The sequence below is a fragment of the Lissotriton helveticus genome, chromosome 6, assembly GCF_964261635.1.
Source record: "Lissotriton helveticus chromosome 6, aLisHel1.1, whole genome shotgun sequence".
Classification (NCBI taxonomy): domain Eukaryota; kingdom Metazoa; phylum Chordata; class Amphibia; order Caudata; family Salamandridae; genus Lissotriton; species Lissotriton helveticus.
This window is the reverse complement of record NC_136067.1, coordinates 1,372,371,145-1,372,395,727: the sequence shown is the minus strand read 5'-3', so window position 1 is coordinate 1,372,395,727 and position 24,583 is coordinate 1,372,371,145. Positions and strand designations below refer to the sequence as shown.

The following is a 24,583-nucleotide window of genomic DNA, read 5'->3' as shown; positions in this document are numbered from 1 at the left end:
CCCATCTGGGAAAGACTGTATGCTAAGGGGGCAAAGCACTGCACCTGCTCTAGACCTTATGCCACTGAGCTTTAGACCATTAGTCAGTCAGTCAAAAAGCTTTATTATCGGCTAAAAACCATAAAAGCACATATATACAAAAATTACAAGAATTTGAAAAAAAACATGCCACTATACAACGATGCAAAGTACTTTGTGATGAAGGACTATACGCCTTAAACGGTTTTAATACAGCATTAAAAACATGAGCAGGTCCTATACAGTTTAAAACAAACAGAGAAAGGATAGAAAACAGTCCCCTCACGATTTAGTGTTAGAATTTCCTTATGGATTACAATGTTTACACTTTCGCAGTTGTAACAGTTTGCCATTTTTTGATTTTAGTGCCTCTTGCACACCACATAGACAAAAGGTATCTGCAGGTCGCAAACACAATCAGGGGGATGTGTCATATTTCAATATTCTAAAAACTTCCCTGTAATCCCTGAGACCCATAGACTTACATAATTGAATTATCCATTTAGCTCTGGCCTTGGAGTAGAAAGGGCAGAAGAGCAGAACGAGCAGATCTGTCTCTTCACTATTTTCACACCCTGGGCATGAACTAGGTACGAGGGGAGCAGTTGACCACTTATTTGTCTCTGACCTCACAGGAAGTGTTCCATGTCTAAATTGGACATATAATTTCCTCGCCAGAGTGGGCTGGATATCATCCAGGAATTTCTCAAATTGATAATTATCCTTGACCACCAGAAATCTATCGGTCAACCCACCCAGAGATGGATTTGATAATATCAAATCCAATCGATGTTGCTTGAGTGCATTGGCCAACAGTCTCCTGGGGGTCAGGGCACAAGTTTTCTGTGGAGAGAGCCACATATCTCCCCTAGCCAGTGCGTGGCAAAGCTGCTTAACATGATTTAGCCAGGAGATTTTTCCCACACCCCTTATGGTCAATAGATCCCTTAGGTCCTCCCTATAACTTAGCAGCTCTGGAGTAGACCAGAGTCGCCTCCAGTACAGCAAGGGGCGATTGGAAATAACCTCCTTTATGGGGGCCAAACCCCAATCTAACCGTAGCGGGGTCAAATGTGTGCTCTGGGGAAGTCTCAATAGGCGCCTAATGAAGCTGTTCTCGGTGATAAACTGAGAGGTGGCATTAATGTGGCCCCATAGCTCTACACCATAGAGCGCCCCACCTCTCGCCTGAGCTTTTTAAATTTCCACTGGCGGTCCCAAGGTTTTAACTGAACACTCATTATAAACCTTTAAGATACCGCCAGAGGCTTGAGCCAACTTCAAATTTGCCTTGGTCATATGCGACCCCCATTCCATCTTGTCGTTCAGTGTTACCCCTAAGTAATAAAAAGTGGAGACTCTTTCCAACACCGAACCATCCAAGTGGGGGTGGGGGCAATTGGGTGCTTTAGGGTTGAAAACCAAATATTTGGTTTTAGAGAGATTGATCTCCAGGTTTCTAGATCTACAAAAGGAGCAGAACGCCTCCACTGTTCGCTGTATACCCGTAGAAGATTTTGATAACAAAAGGGTATCATCAGCGAACATCAGGGCTGGTATCTTGCGAGCTGCTAAACTAGGGGAGTCTAAATCCCTCGCACCCAATAGATGTTCAATCAGTCCATTAAGGAACAAAGAAAAGAGCGTGGGGGCCAACACGCACCCCTGCCTCACACCCTTTTCCACCGGGAACGGAGCCGAAAGCTCCCCATTCCTCCCATACCTCACCCTCGGAAAAGTGCCTTGATGTAGATGTTTAAACAACTGGCACAAATATACTGGGGCACCCATCTCTAACAGTATCGCCCAGAGCTTATCCCTTTATACCAGATTAAATGCGGATCGAAGATCTACAAAGATCAAGTAAAGACTACCAGCCCCCATAGTCACTGTCTTCCAGTAGACCAGTTGTAGTCTAAACAGTTGGTCGATGGTAGAGACCTTAGCGCAAAAGCCCGCTTGGAGGGAGGTCAGGATGTGATGTTCGTCCATCCAACACTGCAACCTCATTAGTAGAAGAAGGGCAAACAACTTCTGCAAGACGTCGATGAGACTAATAGGGCGGTAGTTAGCCGGGTCAAGTGGGGAAGCCTTTTTATAGATGGGGATGATCTCTGCTCCCAACCAAGTTGGGGGGATTTCCATGCCATGAAGAATGGCGTTAAAGTATAGACAAATATAGGGAGCCCATACCTTCTGCTCACTCAAGAATAGATCTCCAGGGATTTTATCCAATCCCGGAGCCTTCCCGGAAGACAAGCTCCTAAGGGCCGCCTGGATTTCCAGCATAGTGCAAGGTTGGTAATCGGGGTCTTTTGCTTCCAATAATGCTAGAGCAGGTGTACTCTTCGAGGGTATAACTGGGTCTGCGGAAGGTAGAATGTCGGTGTGGGAAAACAGAGGCTTGAAGTGGGCTATCCAGACCTCTTCGCTCAGGTTCGGTATTAAGGCGGACGTCCCCTCTAACGAGCCTGATCTTACTAGGTTCCAGAATGCCCTATAGTCACGTCCGTCCAAGGCTTCTTTTATACTTGCCCATCTTAAAGCCTCCCATTCCGACTTGGGCTCCACAATTATACTTTTATAAGTAAGTCTAGCCACTCTAATACTCTCCACTGTCTTTGGGTTTAGTCCCCAACCAGCTAACTCTTCTAGCAAATAAAATTTCCCCCTGGCACGATCTCATTAATGGTCTATATCTGTTCAGCCAAAAAATAATTTTATTCTTCAGCTCGGGGAATGTTTCACCTCGCTCGCCTGACAGCAAGGGAACTCCAGTTAGTACCACCACGTACGGAGAGGCCTCGGGGGGTAACTGGGGGCAAGGTAGTGTTTGTTGAATTCCATTGCTGGAAGGTTTCATGACTGGCTTTTGAGGTGCCCGACCCCGATCTGGCTGATGTTTGCTAATAGCTTTTGGAGTTAGAGATAGGTCTCGGGGCGTAAAAATAGCTGTGTCAGAGTGTTCCCTGGGGGGAATAGCGGGACCGGAAACGATGGTGTTAGGGGTATGTTTACACGTATTCATCAAAAGCGATTCTTGTGCCAGGATATCTGATCAAGACTTGGACCTTGGTTTACCTGATTTTTATTTCCTAAGACCGGTTTCACAGTGTTGTTCCCGGTGGGGGTGGGTAACTGATCTCCTCCTCCACTCTTATTGTTTATCAATGAAACAACTTTATCAATTCTACTCATCAAGATTTTAAAATGAGAGTTGATAAGCTGTTCCATTGTGCTTGTAAATCGATTAATAAATGAGTGGCCCAAACCGGGGGTGCCAGAGTGGAAAAGCGAGGGCCTGGCTCAGCCTGGGGGGTATCTAAGGCAGCTGTGGTTGTCTTAGAATCTTTTTTATGTACTTTTGGATTCTTATTTCGGGGGCGAGACTTAGGTACCTTTTTAGCCACCTGGGGAACTATAGATGGAACAGGATTGGTAGGAAAGCTGCCATCTGGCCCAATCTACGCGCATGGGAGCTCAGCAAAAGAGGATACTAACATCGAGTCGGGGGAATTAACAGTGGGTAAGTAAGCGTTCCCGGTTGGCGAAGGGGGGGCATGGCAGGTGTAAGAGAGAGACGTCTTTCAGTGTTTTCTATAGCCGTAGCGACCACCCTTATTGTTTTTGTAACATTTTATCAATAGCCGTTAAACTCGGGACTGGATTTTTTAAAGCTGCTTTTTGCCGTGTGAACGGGCGAGAGATTGAAGGATTAATTTTTGCCCATGGTACTAAGCATAGAGTTCTTAGACAATTAAAATAACAGGTCCCCAAGTTTAGTGTACAACAGTTTAAAAAGGAACTGATCACTTCAAAATAGTAACACCCTAAAAACACAATATCAGAGATCTATGTGAACTGATCATGATAGAGCCTAGCTTCGACTGAGTATAGTAATGATTACCACAGTAAAAGAGTCCCAGTCCAGTCACTGCCCATCCAACCAAGAGGGGTGGCCCGGCCCGGCCTCCTTCGGCCCCTGACGGCCACAGACGGCCCGCCCTTTGCCCGGGCTTCGCCCGCGCGCGTCCCGCGCTGCGGGAGGAACTGAGCGAATAAGTACTTCCGGTTGCTGGTGGAAGGGGCAAGTTCGCTGCTGGTCTCCCCGGTGTTTGCTGGGGCTTGTGAATGCTGCCGCAGGACCTCTGGGCAGGCAGGTAGTTGCAAAGCATCTCCCGCGAAGCGGGAGACGCGAGAAGTATTTAAAGCTCCCGGTTGCTGGTGGGAGGGGCAAGTTCGCTGCTGGTCTCCCCGGTATTTGCTGGGGCTTGTGGATGCTGTCGCAGGACCTCTGGGCAGGCAGGTAGTTGCGAAGCGTCTCCCCATTAAAGTAGAGGTGGAGGGTGGATTTCCTAAGGGAGGCCCCACCTTGTAACACATCAGATTCACACCTGTATATCAGGTCTCTAAGACATTATCATGTAGTATTGTTCCTTACTATAGAATAAAGTACTTGCTATTCACCAAAAGAGAAGCACTGGGCTGGACCATCACATCAGAGTGCTGCTAAGTGATTGCTGAGTGCTGAGCCTGTGTATTCCTACACTAACATCCCATAGACATCTGTGACTACTCACCATCACAACCATTGAATGCCATAGTAAGACAAGTCCCAGGTCAGTAGAGACAAAAGACACAGCCCCACATCTGTGGTCCACCCTGCCTGCCCCGTGGTCCCTTGAATGAAGTCTGACAGGTATATATAGATTTACTATTCTTAACTCCACATCAACATAACCACAAAAATATATATCACATAGTGAGAGTCACCACTATAGTTAAGGTACAGCCACACATTCCCTAGCAAAGGCAGATATTCATTTGTCTAGGTCTACGTTACAACAAACGGATCACCATCAGATTTGGTACTCAGTTAGGGCCAGTTTTATCAAGGTTTTGCTTTGCCCTTGCGCCACGCAAGGGGGCGCAACGGCGATGCAAAACCTAAGCAAAATTTATCATGCCATACAAGACCGCCTTGCAGGCCCTGCATGACTTCATAAATTTGGAGTACTGGAAGGCAGAACAAATCACTGCCTTGCGTTACTCTGCCCCAGAAAGGCGTTCCATGGGTGAAGCCTTGGTGTTCCCACACATCCACCCTTGGATTTTGGTGCATTACCAGATTTACTATTAGTGGTAGATCTGGGAATGCGTCAAAATGCTACACCTTCCCAGGTGAGGCGTACAGAGGAGAAATGTATTCCTCCTCAGTTTTTCCTCTTTCTACATGTGCTGCAGTCTGTAGCACACATCGAAAGAGGAAAATGCCTCTGAGGATTGTTTTTGTGCAGGAAGGTGCCAATGTTCATGCCACTTCGGGCTGGTAAAAAAAAAAAAATAGACGGTCAAACAACATATGCTTGTCCATTTTATCTTCAATGAGGAATTTTGCTTTCTTCCAAAGCAAAAAACCCTGATTAGATTCATGCCATATTTGGCATAAATGTAGAACTTTCTGCTTTTGCTGACCAGTGGAAACCTGTTGTGTAGTTTTTGAGATACTGGCATTAGAAAAGGGTGCCAGGTGGGCTTGAAAGGTACATGTTTTATATATTGAGATTTGAAAAGGGATTTATTGACTTCCTTATAACTTATGACCAATCTGAACAAAATTTGACAGAAGTTTTGAACAATTATTTCTCCAAGCGTATGCCATGTTTTTGACTATCTATCAAGGGGATGGAAGGCAAAGTTATAGAGGGGGCAATAGAATTTTCATTTGCTAATAACGTGGCTGCTGTATGATGAATCTCCATGAAATGTGGCAGGCAATGAGAAAGTTAGTCCCAGTACAGGTACTTGAGGCTTCGTGCGGCTTCCACAGGGAGGACAAACCTAAAAAACATATTTGATTTGCTAACACCTTTGGTGCAGTTTCCTAAATCTACACGAAATGTGGCAGAGACTTACCAGGTGTGTGAAAGGGGCATAATTAAAGGGTGGGTAAAGAAGTGTACATCTACTTAGAAAAATGGCACAGGTTGGTGAAGGCACACAAAATTTGGTAGATGTTTAGCAGGTTTAGCTTTCTGTTTGTGTGTCATATTTTGAGTAGATACAGCAAGGGGTAGCAACGATAAATGGGTGGGCAATTACATTTTCCTTCACTAATAACTATGGCACTATTTTAAAAATCTGCATGAAATTTGACAAACAGAAAACTAAGCCCACTGCAAGGTCGGGCAAGCTGTGTATGGCCAAAGTGGATTGGGCGCAGGGCTGACCGAAGACTATGCACAGTACCTAGTAAGTGCATGACAGGTGAACGCAGTACATCATACAATACTCATGAAATTCAATGGAAAACCACAGTTAGGGCTTAGTATTGATTCAGCCAACTTAAAACAGCCTTAAAATTCACCTGTTATGCTACGTAACCATGAAAAAAAGATAGCCTGCAAAAAGCAAAACATGGCAGGGGTGGTCCACATAGATTCATACCAAAAATTCCTTAACAGTGTCAGGAGAAACCAATACGTACACTTGTCTATGATGTCAGAAAAGTAACCTGGTTAAACCATTGCTAATTGATTATAGAAAAAAACGGAGGGGGGAATGCCATGCTAAAACCGACAGGGAGGGGTTTACGGATTTTTTTATTCCTGTACCAGCCCCTGGCCCCTTTATACTCTCAACAAATTAGCATATGGCCAGCATTTTTCTTTGAGAAAGGTTGCTGCCATTTTGGCACTAATGAACTGTACGGCCAACCCGCTTCCAACAAGGGATACCACCGCTCTATCACATACCAAAGAAAATTCAATCCAAGTATACTTTCTCCTTCCCAGCGCATGTCTATCAATTCTCACAAGAAATGTGGCAGCTTGTGGCCCAAGAGTTTTGATTGGATTTCCAACAGTTTTTAATTAATCCTGCTAACTGAGCGTTTCAATTGTGTGTGCTTCAGGCAAAAGTACCTGTACTTAACAGGTCACTCCAGCCTCACTGAGTCTGAATAGAAAAGTCCCGTGTATCCCAGGGAGGGTATCCTGACGAACGTATTGCTTTGTTAACGAATTATACATTTACTATTTGGATAACCAACACCTTACCACAGAGTACCATCACTAAAATAAATGAAAAAAATATCAAAAATACTACGCTTTGCTTTTATTGCACATACTGCTCTCACTACTTTACGGCACACCACCTGCCCTGAAATTGGAGGCCAAAATACGTGAACCTGCTGTATCCTCCACTTCATCTAGGGCTAGATGTAGGTAATTGACATTTACCGATTCGAAAATACCGAATTTTACCGATTCGGTATTTTCGAATCGGTAAATGCTATGTAGATAATTTTTCGGTAAAAAATACCGAATCGTTAAGATTCGGTATTTACCGAATCGGTAATTACTGATTCGGTAAAATTGGGAAAAAGTCAAGGGTGGCAGGGTGTCACTTTGACACACTGTTGCACCCCTGATTAGTGCTTGTGTGCATATGTGGCCCACATACATGCCCTAAGGGCATGTATGTCTGTCACATGGCACAGGTGTAAATGCACAGATTTGCATTTACATAGGAATTCGTTATTTACCACCAACTAATAGTTGGTGGTAAATAACGAATCCTTAAAGCCCAGAAGCACTCTTTGAAGTGCTTCCTACATTTCATTTACCGAATCGGTAAATGATGATTCTGTAAATACCGAATTGGTAAATACCGATTCGTTATTTACCGAATCGGTAAATGTGCCTCCTACATAGGAAAAGTCTATTACCCTTCAAAGAAGTGAAGACCCATATTGAGCCCTGGACGAGAAAATCCCAACTTGGGGGGGGAGGCAGAGGGGAGGTTGGCACTAACATTGACTACGGTTGTGTGGGAGACTCGTATTTTACTTTCTTAAACTATTTCTGTTGATGGCATAATTTTCACTGTACTACTTGCTTCAAAATAAAATAACAAAAAAAAAGTTGTATAAAAAAGTATTTCTTGCTAATGCTATACAGTATGGCCAAAAGGAAAGAAAGATGCAAAGATGCGGCCTCCAGTAGCTGTGTCATTTTGTAGGTGAGCTCATGTGTGATGCTGTATAAGCCAAATTATGTGGCTGGCTTTTTAATTAGCTGATCCACAATGGGTCGGCAAAAAAAAAAAGAAGTGGAATGAAAGTGTTTTGGTTTTTTAAAGAGAGGGAGGCCAGCAGCAAATTGTATATTACATATTACTAAAAAGAAAACACCAAGTGGATTGGTGATTCAACAGAGGAGCGAGTCTGGGGATTGTGGGTGTGGACGTAAAAGTAACAATATAGGACGGTGGGTGTAGGAAGTTAAAAGAAGCACAGGGGTGGCTCAGAGGGCAGGGAGAGAGGCCTAGGAGGCAGAGGAAAAAAAAACAGAAGCAAGGTGAAATGTGCACGAGTAACACACAGAACACAGTGAGCAATGCATGGGTTGAGGGAGAAACATAAACGTGAGCGAGAGCAATACCGAGCATGGGGAGGGTCAAGAGAGGCACTTGTGGGCAACAACTAGTAAACGCTGCTGCTGTTTATTCTGAAAATAAAGTGAAAAGTTGCCAAAAAAAGACCTGATTGTTGGGACTGTGATTGAAACATTTTTTGGAGCCTTAAACTTGGAATATTGGAACTATCATCTGTTGGAAGTACATTGGTGGAAGACTGCCCCACAGTGATCTCTGCTTTTTGAATAACTTTTTGTTGTATTTGGGATTATAGATATAGTGATAGAGTGTGCTCTGGTGCAGTTTTATTAATTTTGTGCTCTGGGCCATTTTGGTCTCGAGAATTATTGTTACCATGGTGGGTGGGTATATAGACACCATCTTTTGAGCACCTCCTACCAATTGAACCAAACATTGTGTGTATAGACCGAGAATGTCCCAAGATGTGCAGACCGTATAGCGAACCCACAATCCATGTTGTAATAGCATGCACTTTTATGAAGTGCTTAAAACGATAAAACGGTTTCCTACAAGGCACGCAGTAGAAGCATAGAAGCCAGCAACTCATAGAGATGGTAAATGGGGTACGATCCACAGGAAGGACAAACAGAAGCTTGACAAGCTGGGACATAAAAAACCATCAAATAAGAAGTAGACAAATCAGAGTGACAGTAACGCCAACCAATGATAAGCAATGGGTTGGTGGCAAGCCCCTGTATGTTCCTGGTAAACCTCCATCGACATACCTTGTACTGTCTGGTAGGTTCCACCAAAAAACAAGGAGGTTGGAGACCCTTCCTCTAAATGGTTTAATGGCATAATCCCAAGTAGAAACAAGAAAACTGTTGTACCTTAATATCTGTGACCACGATTAGTTTTGAGCCAACAAAACTTATAGCAATCTAAATCAGTTCTACCATTTGTATGATGCGTCAAATACCAAACAAGCGCGTGCCTCCTTTGTTTGTTTTCACAGTTCATTATACAACTTTTTTGCAGGCTAGTAGTAAACACAGCCACCGAGTTCCACCGTCAACGCACTGCTTTGGTAACTAAATAACATTGGACATTAGGGCTTTGCTTATTTGTCATTTTTTTTAATTAAATGATATAAAAAACTTACATGTTTCACTCCTTCAGAAAATATGGTGCTGATGTGGGGTTTGGATTCTTCACCCTGAATGGAATGCCGCCTTGCAAATGCCTCCTCTTCTTTAGCTCTGTTGACCAGCTGCAGAAGATGTGGCGAATTCTCTATCTGCAACAGATATGTTATTAGACATGAGGCACACATTCATTTGTAATGTTTAGTGACCCATTCTTCCAGGGCCTAGCCATTTCCACTGATGTATTTGCATTTGGGGTGAGGCAGGGATCATTAGTACAGGTTCCTGATAGACAACACAACATCTGGGTAGGATGGGGTTTAGAAAGAACATTTAGGCCCCAATTACAAGTGGGCAGGACGGAGGTGAGATATTGACCATACCTGGTATTTACCAACACCATGGGGTGAAATATTTATCTGGTGCAGTAAATGCTTCATTTCCATTACGATGAAATGCTGCTTTCAGCACTGACATCCTCATGTATCAATTTCAAAGGATACATTTCTTCGCCTTTTTCCTGCGAAATTTATCAGAGGAAATTGCTGTAGGTACGGTAAGTACTATGGTATTCTGAATTCTGATTTGTGTGATAACACAACTTCCCGCACATATCGGAATATGCCACCCCGCTTGTAAACAGGGGGTTAGGTGCTGATTAAGGGTGCCCCGGAGGGAAGATGCTATCTAGGCCATCGAATAAAATTCGACTCGCCAGATTTAGGAACTTATCAAGTGTTTTCAGCAACAAAATGAAGATTTTGGAGTTTATCTCATCAAAATCAAAATCTGCATGTTACTGTAAATGCTGTCTGTTTTTTCCCTTTTAATTTCTGGCAGGTTTGACCTACCCAAATTTAACAGAGAGCTCAGACTTTATCCCTCTGGTATTTACCGGATGTGGGAAACTCAGCATAACTTAGAATTCTAACCCTTGCTCAAACCAGAGATTGTGTTGAGGACGGAAAAGTGCAGTCCACTCATAAACAGTGGTACAGAAAAGGGGGTATACCCAAAACAGTCACTGGGACCTGGGTTGTCAGTGGTACATTAATAGGTGGTCCCAGAACGAAACCATCAAAGGAAAAAGGAAAGAAAAACAAATTGCAATTGGGGTACAAACGTTTCACAAAATTCGAGATTCAATGTTAACTAATCACATTGAGTCAGGAAACAATACATGGTTCACAATTTAATGTAGTCATAGAAAGGTTCAGCAATTTTATAAAAGACCAAAAAACAGTGCCCCAGAGAGGGAAGGGAGGGGATGGTGCAAGAAGTGGTGTGGGTTTAGGGAAACATAAGTGAAGTAACACTGGTCTGTTAGACCCAATTTTGACAAAAAATTTCAATGAGTGTTGGCTTATAGATTCAGCCACATTCAACATATAAATGTCATTTAATATCCATTACAAAAAGCCTCCAAATGAATAACCATCTAAATCAATACAACAATATGGTTTGTTGGTGGGCAAGGCGGAAGATCGTCGACGTCTCGACCCCTCTAAATCTTGGAACCGATGAAAACCTTAGACTGGGGTCTTCATCAGGAAAAACAATAGGGGCAGGAGACAGAGTAGATCAGCGTAAATGCCAATGTAGCCTGATACAAAGGAGGTTGTCGCCTGAGAAGGTCGGAGCACGCGTTCAAAAAGGACGCAGGAAAACGGCCGCATAGGAGTCGGTCACGTCATATTCTGGGACCCCCTATTAATGTACCACTCATAAACAGGGCCGAAGTTTATTACTTTATTCCATCATAAGAAGCCTTGCTTGCAGTCATGCAGCCTCCGTCAAATAGAACAAATTGTTATATATGAATATACCAAATACATAAAGTAAGGCAGACAGATGTTTTGTTGGCAATTTTCACAACATGTATTTTGTCATGTTGTGTGGATTTATTTGTACTGGCGACATGGGGGGTATCCCATCCAACCTATGTACACATACCACGAGACCATCCAGAGAGCAGGGTCTCGCACAGAGCACATGTCTCAGTCATTCATGAAAATATACCAGGTCTCGCGTGCTCGGGCCCTCGTGGCCCTCACCTCTCGATCATGGGTGGACAATGTGTATATCACTTCTAATGGGTTCTCTCCCCTTACAGGGTCTTCGGTGATTTGCAGCAGCAAATGAGGGATGTTTCCCACTTTTCCTTTTAGGGCGAATAATAAGCAGTGACGTGGCAACAGGGACATGTGAACTGGCATGAGGGTCTAACACTACAGCATTTCATATAGAACCACTCGAACCAGGTGATTAATGATGAACATGGATTTGGAAAGCCCTCTATGTGCTTTGTTCTGCGAGCCCTGCTAATCTTGAAGGGTCTGGTAGCTACCACCAGCGGTTAGCAGCCTCATAGAGCTTTCATGTCCTACTGGAGCACAGTGGATGCAGGGTTTTTGACCCTGACCCAAGAGGGAAATGGGGACTATCCGCAGGAATCAGGAGAAATATTGCTAATTCCACATTTCTCAGGGGCCCCCAAGAATCAAATCGTGATTCCGTGACAACCGCCCAATTCAGGGTGTGAGTGATGCCGCCAGGATCAATCATTCCAATGGAGGGGTAAATATTTGGCCTATCACCTCGTAATAAATCCCAGTAAACAAGTAGGTTTTCTCATCAGTGGATCACAAGATCAGTTCCTTCTCCAGTCAACTGCAATCCAGTTATCGCTCAACATAATATAAAATGGAGAGTTGGGGGCGTGGGGGATCGAGCCAATTAGCTGACAGTGTGACGTTATATTGTAAGAGGCCAGGTGGTTGCATTCCTGAAAGAATGCCTCGTCAGTACAGAGGAATGTGTTGATAAGGATCAGTATTTAATTAATGAAACATGATTTGGCTTTAATATGGTAACCACTTCACTCCATGTCACTTTGGACTGTCTCCAGACCTGAACTTTTCACCTACAAATCATTGATTACAGGAGTGTTAGTTTAACTATTTCCATGCCACAAAACAATACTACAACACCCAGAATGCATCAGGCTAGTATCCGATGGACCAGGACTGACAACAGTGGCCATAAGTATGTGGTAGTCACCCTAGGGAGTAAACCCTCAAATCATTCGAAGGTTACAGGGGACCAATGACCATCAGTAGATGCAACAGTGTAAATATTATGGGGCACATTTATCAAATTTTCTCACTGTGCAGCAAGCCAAGTTACTATGCTGCGTGAAAGGGAAAGGGCAGGAATGCACCATATTTAACATCATATGGCACATTTCTGTCTTTTCCATGTGCTGGCACACTCTTGGCTGCCTAGCGCCAATGCAGACACCCTGGCACCATGTTGCCAGGGGGCCTGAGTTGTGCGCAGGATTGTTTTTGTGCTGGAAGGGACATCTTTCTGTACAAAAACAATTATCTGTGAGGTTTTACTCTTTCTATGTGTGCTGCTAAAAAGTGAAAACAACAAGGAGAAAAGAAGATATGACTCCTTGTTACGCCTCACTTGGGAAGGCATAGCATTTTGACGCATTCCCAGGTCTACCAGTAATGGTGAATCTAGGAATGCACCATAATCCCAGCCACGGCCGGTAGTAGGTGTAACTGCAGGGTGGTGACGTGGGGAGTGGGAGGGGCAGAGTGGGGGTCGTAATGTATGGATTACGGACTTTAAAAGGTAAATAAACATATAAATAAATAAAACGAATTTCGTTGCGCGGCCTGCATCGCATTTGGTGATGCAGTGCACACAATGAAATTTGTTTTATTTATTTATATGTTTACTTACCTGTTAAAGTCCGTAATCCATACATTACTACCCCCCACCCTGCCCCTCCCCCTCCCCACGTCACCGCCCTGCAGTTACTCCCACTACCGGCTGCGGCTGCATAATCCATGGGTGGATGTGTGGGAACACCCACGCTCCAACTATGGAATGCCTCCCTGGGGCACAGTAATGCAACTCAGTGATTTGCGCTGCGTTATGGTATTCTGAATTTATCAAGGTGGCCTTGCGCGGCTTGATAAATCTGACTTTGTTGTTGTGTCGCTCTTGCGCCCCCTTGTGTGGCACAAGGGCGACTCAAAAACAATGATAATATACCCCTGAATCTTGACTACCAGTGCCGCACGTTAGACATCAGGAATACTTGGTAAGGTGAAAACATACCCTGCTTGAAATGCTGATGGCGGTGTCTGACTGACTTCGCCTCTCTCTTCGCCGCTCTGCGCTCTGGCCATAATTCGCGGTGAGATGAAACCTGTCCGTCATGTCATTCTGAGACCTAGATATCTCTGCAAAAGATAATCAGCGTTAAGTAGAGCTGTGCTATATTAGGTGTTCAGAGGAAAAGCACGGTCGAGTCTACAGTTGATTGACACAATAAAAATTCTCTCAAATAAAACCATGACTCCAGGGATTCCTAGTGAAGCAACAGTGCTTTCGGCCTCTATTTTCTTGCCTCAGATATACAAAGGGCTTGTCTATGTTTTGATGTTACTTTCTAGGAAACCTGTAATATATCTTCATGGCTGTGCGAAATTTTATTTTTTACCCAGTTAAGAGACTAAAAACTTGTAAAGTTTGTCAACTATGCAAAACTTCACCTTCAGGCAAATATCTCCATGAAAAGGTTTTGTGATATAACTTTCCCTTGATAACTTTTTCTGCAAGTTACTTTTCCTCCAGGAAGTGACTTTTTGGTTAGGGGGGGGCTTGTTTCCCATTAAACCAAATTTTGCAATATATTTGTCAATACTTTTTTTGTCCAGGAAAAAGGTGTGGTATCACCACACATGTGGTAATTCCAATCCTCCTACCTCCTGTTTGGGCTCGAATCAGGATAAGTGTGGGGCTCGGGGATTTAATGGCCAACCTGTTTGTTTACTTTTTTCGAAGCAAGCTCTTTTTTTAATTGTATTTGTTTTTTCAGATTTCTATAGTGCTCATGCACCATACATGCACCAAGAACAGTTATGCTAAGATCTTGCATCAAATAATAAACAGTATGAGCGATGGAAAGCACAACAGAAGGACTTGAGGACATGGAAGGGAAGGGACCAAGAGGAGTTCAGGGTTATGAAAAATGCTAGAAATAAACCAAGAGGTAGAAGCGCAGGTAACGAAAGAGAGGTAGCCCACTTCTGACAGACTCTTTTCCAGTATATTATAAGTGATTATTAAAAATATGCTAGTTGAGCCTTTTCTTACAATCTGCCATTATTATTATTATTATTAGGTTGGCATTTTTTAAATGATCAATTTAACAAAGATTAAAATGGTTTGTAAAGACTTAGGGCCTGATTTAGATCTTGGCGGATGGGTTACTCTGTCACAACGGTGACGGATATCCCGCCCGCCGAAATACAAATCTCATAGGATATAATGGAATTTATATTTCCGCAGATCTAAATCAGGCTTTAAGACATTTCTTAAATGTATTGCCTGGGCAACATTTATAGTTTGGAACTTTTTTATACAGAGCTCACTCAAATACTGACTATGTAGGCTTACATGTAATATAAAAGTAGCATTTTATTAAAAGAATTGTATCCTGTTACAACTCCACGTTTGTATTTTCAAAAAGAACATATTTAAATTTCAAGCACAAGTTGTTTATAGACCTCATTACAAATGCTCTATTACTTACCGGTAATCTTCATTACTCCGGGTCCCGTTGTCCTCGTCCCATTCATTACAAAGTGGAGATGCCCATCTCCCGACAGAAAAAAACAAGAGGAATGCTGGGGCACTAATACTGCCCCTCCCCCCGGGAGTACATAAGCAGTACTTAACCAGCAGCCCTCCTGTACTAACAAGCCCAGACCGGAAGGCCGGCCGCCCGAAAGGGAGGGAGGGGGGCATGAATGGGACGAGGACAACAGGACACGGAGTAATGACGATTACCGGTAAGTAATAGAGCATTACCCCCAGGTCCCTTATGTCCTCGTCCCATTCATTACAAAGTGGAGAAATACCAAAGCAGAAACCCGGCCTTCCGCTCGCACAAGCACACCCAGGAAACCACAAAAAAGCAGCAACCCAAGGGCGCACGAGAAGGAGGAAAGGAAGACCGCAACCCAGCACAGGACAGCAGGGAAGCACCGGAGACAATGAAAAAGGCCAGGGCTCCAAAAAAGAAAAGGAGGCCGCCAACCCGAGAAACCGGAAACCGGGACCGGGACCAGGACACAAAGGACCCGCCAAAACAACCCACCGGAGAAGGCCGCCAAGCCCGGAACCAGCAGAAAAGGCCACAGGACCCAGCAGACCCACAAGGGAACCGAGACAAACCGGCAGAAAGCCAAAGAAAAGAACGGGCAACAGAGCGCAGGCACAAGCACCCAGACCAAAAAAGGAAGGAGAAAGCTCAGGCCAGAAAACCGGCCAACCTCCCAAAACCAAAGGACACGACCCCAAGACACCGGAGGCGGAAACCCGGCCGAGGAGGCCCAGGAAGCAACAAGAACCCAGGAGCCGAACAGGACCCAGAACCCGTCCCGAAGAACAGGGAGGGGGAAGAACCCCAAAACCCCAGAACCCAGCCGAAAGCCCACCAAGCAAGGAGAGGCCAACAAGACCGGAACAAAACCAAGAAACCAGGAAGGTCACAGAGACAACGACCACAAGCCCAGAAAAACAACAACCCCAAAGGGAGGGAACACAGGGGAGAAGGGGAGCACAGAGCAACCGGGAAACCCCAGCAGCCGCCCAACGCGTCAAGAGGGCAGCACAAAAAGAAGGCGCCCACACGGCACAGGACCACCCAGGAACCACACACCCAGGCCAGACAAGCAGCAAGGGCAGGAGCAGCGGAAAAATAAAGGCCCAGGGTGCAAAAAATACCAGGGCAACAATGCCGACAGAACCAGGAAGCCAGGACCAGAGCCAAGCAACCAGATCACACAGGCGGAACGACAGGCCCAAGCAAACCCCAGAAGGGGCCCACACAGCGCCCAGACGAAGACAAAGGGCAGGCGGAAACGGGAACCCCCAGCCCAAAACCGCCAGACCGTACAGAAGGCCAAAGCGGAAGCAGAAGGAGAAAGCAGAGGACCAAGCAACAGGAAATCAAAGACAACCCGCAGCAAGGAGGGAGGGACCCGCATAGGCCAGAGCACCACAGAACCGCCCCCCAACCAGAGAGGGAGGGGGGTGGGGCACCCAAACAGACCCACACCGAGAACAGAACCCGGGGAAGCAAGGGAGGAAGAAGCGAACCAGAACCCCAGAACCAAGAAAGGAACAGGAGACGACCGGCAACAAATCCCCACAGCAGGCCGAAGGACAGCACAGCCGGAAAGCCGGAGGCAGAGCCTGAGGCCACACAGAACCAGCAAGAAGGCCACAGAGCCAGAACCACCGAATTCTCACACAGGCCCGCAACACCGGGGAAACAAGACCGGGAAGAGAACCAACAGCCGGAGGAGGCCCACAAAGAACCACCAGGAAGTGGCCCCAACCGCAGAACACCCCGCCAGGACCCAAAGAGAGACCAGCAAGGAAGCAGAGTCCAAAAGGGAGCCCAACAAACAGGAGCGCCAAGCCCCAGCCGAAACAACAGACAGGCACCCCACCAAGGGAACCTGGCGATACCAGAACAACTCAGGGAGTCGACAGCATCCAGCAGCCCCAGAAGGCCAGGCAGGCACCAACCCGGCCCGACCAAGCACAACCACCGCGCAGACAGCGGAGCACGGGGACAGCACATCAACCCAGAGAACAGGAGACACGACAGTAAACGGCAGCAGCCAAGAGGCCCCAGCCAGGAACAAACCAGGCAGGCACCACGGCAGAAACAGGAGGGGCAGACAGGAAACCCCAGAAGCAAGCCAAAGGCAAGCACAGGGGGAGCCCGTGCAGAAGCATCCCGGCCAAGCACACAGAAAAGGCCCCCGGACAACACCAGAAGCCACAGGCCGGAGCAAAGGGAAGGCCACAGCAACAGGAAGACCCAGGCAGGCACCCAACCAGGCACCCGGCAGGGAACAGACGAGAACAAGCGGAGGCAGGAAGGACCAGAACCCGAGGGGACAGAGCACCCCAAAGAGCCCCCGGCACAACATTGGCAATCACCCAAGAGAGGAACCAGGCGTATCCCAAGGGACGGGAGTAACAGGGCCAGGAACCAGGAGCCCCAAACGCCCACATTCCACACAGAAGCCAGGAAGGGAAAAACCAGGACACCCAAGCGGATCAGAGGCCACAAGAGCCAGACCGCAGTGGAGGCAAGGCCACTGAGGGAGAACAGCACGGCAGGCCAACCGGAACCAGGGGAGCCCACAGGATCCCTCCTCTGCAGCGGTCCAAGGAGCAGGAACACTGGTCCACCAGCAGGTGGGGCAGTGAGCCCGAAGCAGAGGGGGAACAGAACGCACCCCCAACAGGCCGACGCCGAAGAAGAGAGAAGATACACCGAGACAAGAACAGCAGAGGTCAAGATGCAAGCCAGCAGGCAGGAAAACCCCAACAACACAGGGAATCCCAGGAGGCAGCAAAGGCAGAGCCAGCGAAAGGAAACAGCCACCACAGAGACGACCGGAACCCACGCCAACCCGAGGCAGCCCACAAACAGAAAGTGCAAATGCCCATAGAGCCGCCCAGAGTAGGGGCCCCCCGAATAAAAGAACCAGAGTGAGCAGACCCCCGGAACGCCCACCACCGGAGAACAGCAAGATCCGGGGCGGGCCGGAGGCAAGGCCGAAGGCCAGGAATAAAGGACAAGACACACTCCAGAAGGTAGGCCAGGCAACACCCCAGGACCCGCTGCAGCCGGACAGCAGCGGCCAGACTCGAACCCACGGGCCACGAGCATCAGGCGTAGGCAATGCCATGCAGCACCTAGAAGAAAAAAAGGGGGGCGAAAAACAGCCAGAGCGGGGGCCAACAACACAACAAGGCCCCCACCGCAAAGCGACCAAAACCAGGCCAAGGCTGAGGCACTGCACCCAGGACATCCAACAGAGAACGAAGAACACGCACAAACCCCCATAGCCAGACCACATGTCAAAAACACGAGGACTGGCAGGACTCAAGCGAGACATATTTGGAGCCGCAGCGAAACAGAGGGCAGGAGCCGTGAACTATGAATGTATACCACGGCACCCGTACAGCAAGCGGGATTCCTCTTCCCACAACTACAGATGCCCGCCTCCACTGTTTTTACAACAGCAGGGAACGGGAACAAAGGGACGACCCACACACAGCGCCCAAAGTACACATGCCTGTGAGAAAACATACAGAGAACACACGAGGCGCAGACAGCAGATCCAAACACCGTCACTGAGCAGAGATCAAAAAAGCCACAGCGTCACACATAAGCATGCACATAGAGCTTCATCCGGGCGGCAGCCAAAATGAGGGAAGGGAATAGCAGCAGCCGGAAGACACCAGGGTCAGCAACCACAACTGAGCACTCCAGCAGCTGAACGAGCGCGGACTCTTACTTAAACATGCGCTATTAGAAGGGTCATGCATAGAGTAAGTAGCTGTAACGCAGACAGGGTGAAAGCGGTCTGGCACGCATCACAACCCCAAGCATCGAACAATATCAGGCTGGAAACAAGAGTCCGAGCCATTTTACTGAAAAAATGAACAGGAGAAAACACAGCCTTCGGACACCCCGGCATAAACCCCCGCACAGGCAGCCACGCTCCGTAAGCTTTGCAAACGGAAAGAAAACAGGCAGGAACCACCCACAGGCCGACAGAAGCACCAAAACAGCCCTCCAAGTGCGCAAGCAGAAGAAAAAAGAACCCGAAATCGGGACTCACCTGGAGCGGGGGCCAACCCCAGGAACAAGGCCCCCACTCCACCTGTATGCCAGAATCCAGCAGGAGGTAAAGCGTCCGTAGCATGCATCACAGCCATCATGCTGTGAACATCTTCAGGCTGGAAACTAGAGCCATTTAAATCGATGAAGCATGACAACACCACATCAAAAGACACCAGGAGTTCAAACGCTCCAAGTGCGCAAGGCAGGAAAATAAGGAACCCGAAAACGGGACTTACCCGGAGCGGGGGCCAACCCCAGGAACAAGGCCCCCACACCACCGTCTGCCCAGAAGCCAGCAGGAGCCCATCCAGCGAGGCACGGCTCCCCGGCCAGGCTCGGGAAGCCGAGCCCGCGACCCGGAAGCAACCGGGAACTCCAGCACCAGCCACAAAGGGCCGGGAGGTGCAAGCAGCATACAGCAAAGCTGGGAACTCCGTCTTCCCAACACCGGCACCAAACAGAGACTGACTCCCAGCAAGCCCAGCAGGCCAGGAGATAGTCCAGGGAACCCCGGGCCCATACAGCCAGGCAGCTGGGTGGGGGGAAAAAGAGAAGCACCGCCACTCAAGCCCAGCAGGAGCAGCACCAGCACACCATCCATTCTGTCGACAGACAGAAAAAAAGAACAGGAGGGCTACTGGGTAAGTACTGCTTATGTACTCCCGGGGGGAGGGGCAATATTAGTGCCCCGGCATTCCTATTGTTTTTTTCTGTCGGGAGATGGGCATGTCCACTTTGTAATGAATGGGACGAGGACATAAGGGCCCTGGGGGTAATGGCCTGGTTAATTCCAGAATGTGTGGTAGTTCGTGTTACTGCACATACCAGAATTCTGAATTGTGTGGGCTGTATCACACCTAAAATCCGCACCCCTTGTCAAACCTACCGATATTTACCAGGGAAAAATGATCGGACATGCAGATTTTGGTTCGGTGAACACTCAAATCCATGGTACGTCACATTCTGGAGGCAGGACTTGTATCAAGAATAATTATTGCATGCAATAAATTCTAAACACCCTGTGTCGCTTTTATCATGTGCGATAACTATTATCACACCAGTAACTGGGTCACGCATAATAAGGGCCAGATCTATACTTCTTGGGCACGTTCACACACAACGTGTTTTGCCCTGGCGGGTCAGCCATTGACCTTGTTCTAGACAGCCACAAAAGTCTGTCACTGTCAAAATTGGAAAAATTAGGTCAAATAATTCATTATTGTAGTTTCAGGCACCTGGTAACGTTCTCTGACCCAGCAATGTGAGACAAGAAAGGATGGTCTTCGACCAAGTTACTCATGATCACAATAAAGTGACACAACGGGCATAAGGGTCACTCCTAGTGGTAATCCTTATTACACACACTACCAGTTATAGTCAATACAGTAGTGCCAGCCCTCATAGCCAGTTTGGACCCTTGTAATTATCGGGTATTTAACAATAACCAAGACTTATGTTTGCATGTTTTGGGGTCTTGTTTTAGAGGTAATGTAACATTGGCACTGATACTATACTGGGGAACTGTCCACCGATGATACTAGTAGTCATTCATTGAGGATTTGTTTGTTGGCATTAAGGCTGAACTTTGTGTCTTATTCACAAAGGTAAACTTAAACATTTGGTCTAAGTTAACAAATATTTTACTATTCACAAACTACGATTGTAGTTTTACATGTAGTATCTTTACGACTGAAGAGACTGTCCTATCTATTTATGTGCATTCATCAAGCTAGTACATGTAAAACTACACTTGTAGTTTGTGAATAGCAAAAAATTGTAAGCTTACACCAAAATTGTAAGTTTACCTTTGTGAATAAGGCCCATTGTGATAACTAGTACTGCGCTTGTGGATGGACCAAATACTACAAGCCACACCAGATTTTTGGATAGCCAAAATGAGTGTGCATAATGAATATTTATTCAGTTAAAATTATTACCATATAAAGGGACAATTAAAAAACATGTGAGCCAAGTCCCCAACAGCTGAGTCACAGTTCCAGAAATTAGGGCTGTCTCTCAGGTGGAGTTTGTAGAGCTTGTCCGGTGTCCAGTACACTCTGTTTAATAGCATATACTTGGTCTGGGATAAGATTGGGGAGATTTTATTTGTGAAGGACGCGCGGTGAATCCTCTCCCAGTCAAATGTCAGACCTGTAGAGTTGGGCTCAGCTTCCCATTTTAGTTCATTTAGTTTATGCAGTTTTTTGGGAAAAGGAAGGAGGAGACTATACGTCTTAGAGACAAAGGGCCAGATGTAGGTCGCCAAATACCGGTCGGTAATGGCTGATTTTGGCCGTTACCGACCGGTATTTGGTGATTGAAATGTAGGGGGCCTAAAATTTACAGAATCGGTAAATTTACCGATTCTGTAAATTTACAGATTCTGTAAAATACCGAATCGGTAATTTTACCGAATCGGTAAAACTAGATGTAGGTGGCACTAAAAACAGTGCTCACAAAACAGGTAGTGGAGGGTCTAAGGGAATTTTTAAGACCCGCCCAGGCTAACATCCCCTAATAATCATACTAAATAACACTTGAAACCTGGGGGTCTAGTAGTAGAGTCAAACAAATACTCTCAATTGCTTACAGGTGCTCATTAAAAGACATGACCAAAAATTATGTCCACAATGCTGTCCAACGCATTCTCTTCCCAGCAACGGTAGGTAAGACCCAAGGACCAGAGATGGATTCCCATCAATGTCTTGTGAGTGACCTCATAATCTTATCATTTGGTCATCCAAAAGGTTGGGATGGGGTACCTCTGGAGCATTGAGATACCTTGCACCCCACCTTGTCGGCCAGGGAACAAAGCCCACAATTGCTTGATAGACCATACGTGGGATCACTCAATGGGATTCAGTGCAGTGAAAAAAAGTGAACAAGTGTAAAGTTAAAAGTAGAATAGTAGGCATACAGTAAGCAACTTTAATAAATGTATGCTTCTTTCTCTTTAAAAACAGGAACAGTGCAAAAAATGCAGTTCAAACAAATAGCTGCATGTTGGCCGACATGTTTCTGCCAGGTAAGGGGAAACAACCTCTTACGGCTTCATCAGGGCCTCTGTTCTAAGAAAAATTATTGTCACTGCTGGTGCGTGCTACCAAGTGAAACAGCCATTAATAAAGTGATTAACTTAAACCATAAAGGATATAACTTTTTCCTATTCCTCCATGTCAGATGGTGTTATTCTCACCTACAATGCAGAGCATGAGAAAAGTAAACACAAAAACAGCATTGTTTATCAAAGTAAGATAAAAAGTTAAAATATACCATATTATTGAGCACAGCAAAATGTCCTTACTCACCCTTCATGACAGGTGATAGTACCTCACCTCGCCTGGACCAAGCTCAGTTTAAGGGAGGCCACGCTCTATGGAGGTAAGTAAAAAGAGGGATCGCTCAGCTATGAAAAAAGGTACCAAATGCCCTTATATACACCAGAATCCTCATAACCTCTCAACTCCAGAGACTCTCCTTATATTCAACCTGCTTGTAGGCTCACCCACTCATCAATTAGTTCAAACCAACCTCTTCTTTAAGTCACTAACATCAGGTTAATAGATTACCCATCGGTCTATTCTATCTCATTCAGACAATAATCACCACTCCCTACCTCTCCGTCGTTGCCTCGAACTGTGGCTGAGATCGGGGGAGGCAACGAGTGGGAGGGCCAGGGGGGATTTATACAATGTCCTTTCATTGCTCCGCCTATCGTGCTCCTTCATTGTCAGGGTATTAAAGCACTAGCGAGTAACAATATTCCAAGTATTTAGTCTCTAGCGCTTCAGAAAACGCAAAAGCAAACTTGGAATCGGTTTTACTCACATGTTCTCGTCTTAGTAGCACACTCTACGGTGTCTCCATTTCCTCTAAGGCACTCATCTCGTGTAGTTCGAAGGTGCGCGAGAGAACTAAAAAATCTCGAGATTGCACTGGGATTTGTAGTTCTAAACAAGTTATGAACTCGATGTATTGGCGGAAAAGTTCCTTCGGAATTAGAAGTTCCACCTTAGGACTTGAAACTAGTTATTTACTTATTTATAACTTTATTGACACCATAAAAAACACATTTCGACTAAGTGTAAGAAGGTCCAATCGCGTAATCTCGCGAGAGAACTACAAAATCATGTGGCATTGTTGGGAGTTGTAGTTCGTCATGCAATATAGTGGAAGGGTTCGAAACTACCCTCCCCAGTGTCAATAGAACCTACTTATTATTACAGCACGAGAACAACTAATTAGTAGATTCTAAATGATAACATATGTGGCATTGTTCTAATGGAACTTAAATTGTGAATCATACATCATGCGTGATTCATTCATTATGGGCAGTCTGCTTAAACATGACTATAGAGTAGATCGAAATATCAGAAGTCTAACTGCTGATCTGGCTTTGATGCACAGTGACTTGCAACAGTTTCCATAACCATAGGTTTAAGTATGCAGTCCAATGCACTTGATGTCATCTACAGCATAGTCCACGGAATTTCATCATTTAACCCGTGCATATCCGTGGAAAGACTATAAATCCTTTTCTGCTCTAAAGTGAACAGAAATTTGGAGGCGTCCGCAATGTATGATGGTATAAACGGTTTCTCCAGCACGGTCCACATGAAATCTGTTTCTTTGTGGTTCTGTTCAATGAAATGTTTAGTCAATTTAGAGATACTTTTCTTGCACCTGAATGAGCTTTTGTGCTCCAACATCCTGGTTCGCACCTTTCTGGTGGTCATGCCTACATACTTCTCATGACAGCAACAGGTAAGTAAATAGATCAAATGTGAGCTGTTGCAGTTGGAGAAGGTTTTCAAGATCCAATGGTGATCTGTACCTATATCAATCTGGCTCACTTTTGTTGTCTGTGGACAGACCGAGCAGGTACCGCATGGGTGATGCCCTGTTACTGCTGTGGCATCCCATAGAGTCCCCAATGGTTTCCTCCGTGTTTCTCTGGGACGAGTATGTATCAATCGATCTCTTAGACTGCTTGATCGTTTAAAGGCAAACAGGGGTAGAGCGATGTTATCATTGCCACTGTTCAGAACCCTCCAATGGTGTTTCACAATACGTTGGAACTGGTTCGACTTAGTATTGAATGTGGTCACGAATGTTAACCGATCCAGAGGAGGCTTCTCAGTTGGAACTTCGAGTAGTGCCTCTCGATGATTGTTTGCTGCCCTCTTCCATGACCGTTTAACAAGCTTCTTGGGATAGTGTCTGGCCTGAAGCTGGCTTGACAGATTCTCAGCATGTTTATCAAAAGTCCCTGGAGTGGAGCAATTGCGGCGTACTCGCA

At 45.9% G+C, this 24,583-nt stretch overlaps 1 protein-coding gene across 2 annotated transcripts in view; it reads right to left on the bottom strand.

Moving 5' to 3' along the window:
- SYTL3 (synaptotagmin like 3) overlaps positions 1-24,583 on the bottom strand; it is a 592,394-nt gene that overhangs the window by 249,421 nt on the left and 318,390 nt on the right. For both annotated transcript variants that reach the window (XM_078649127.1, XM_078649128.1), the window contains 2 exons: positions 13,680-13,804; positions 9,560-9,694 (listed from right to left, as the gene is read on the bottom strand). In XM_078649127.1, coding sequence (XP_078505253.1) covers positions 9,560-9,694; positions 13,680-13,804 — 260 coding nt within the window. The remainder of the gene's footprint in view (positions 1-9,559; positions 9,695-13,679; positions 13,805-24,583) is intronic.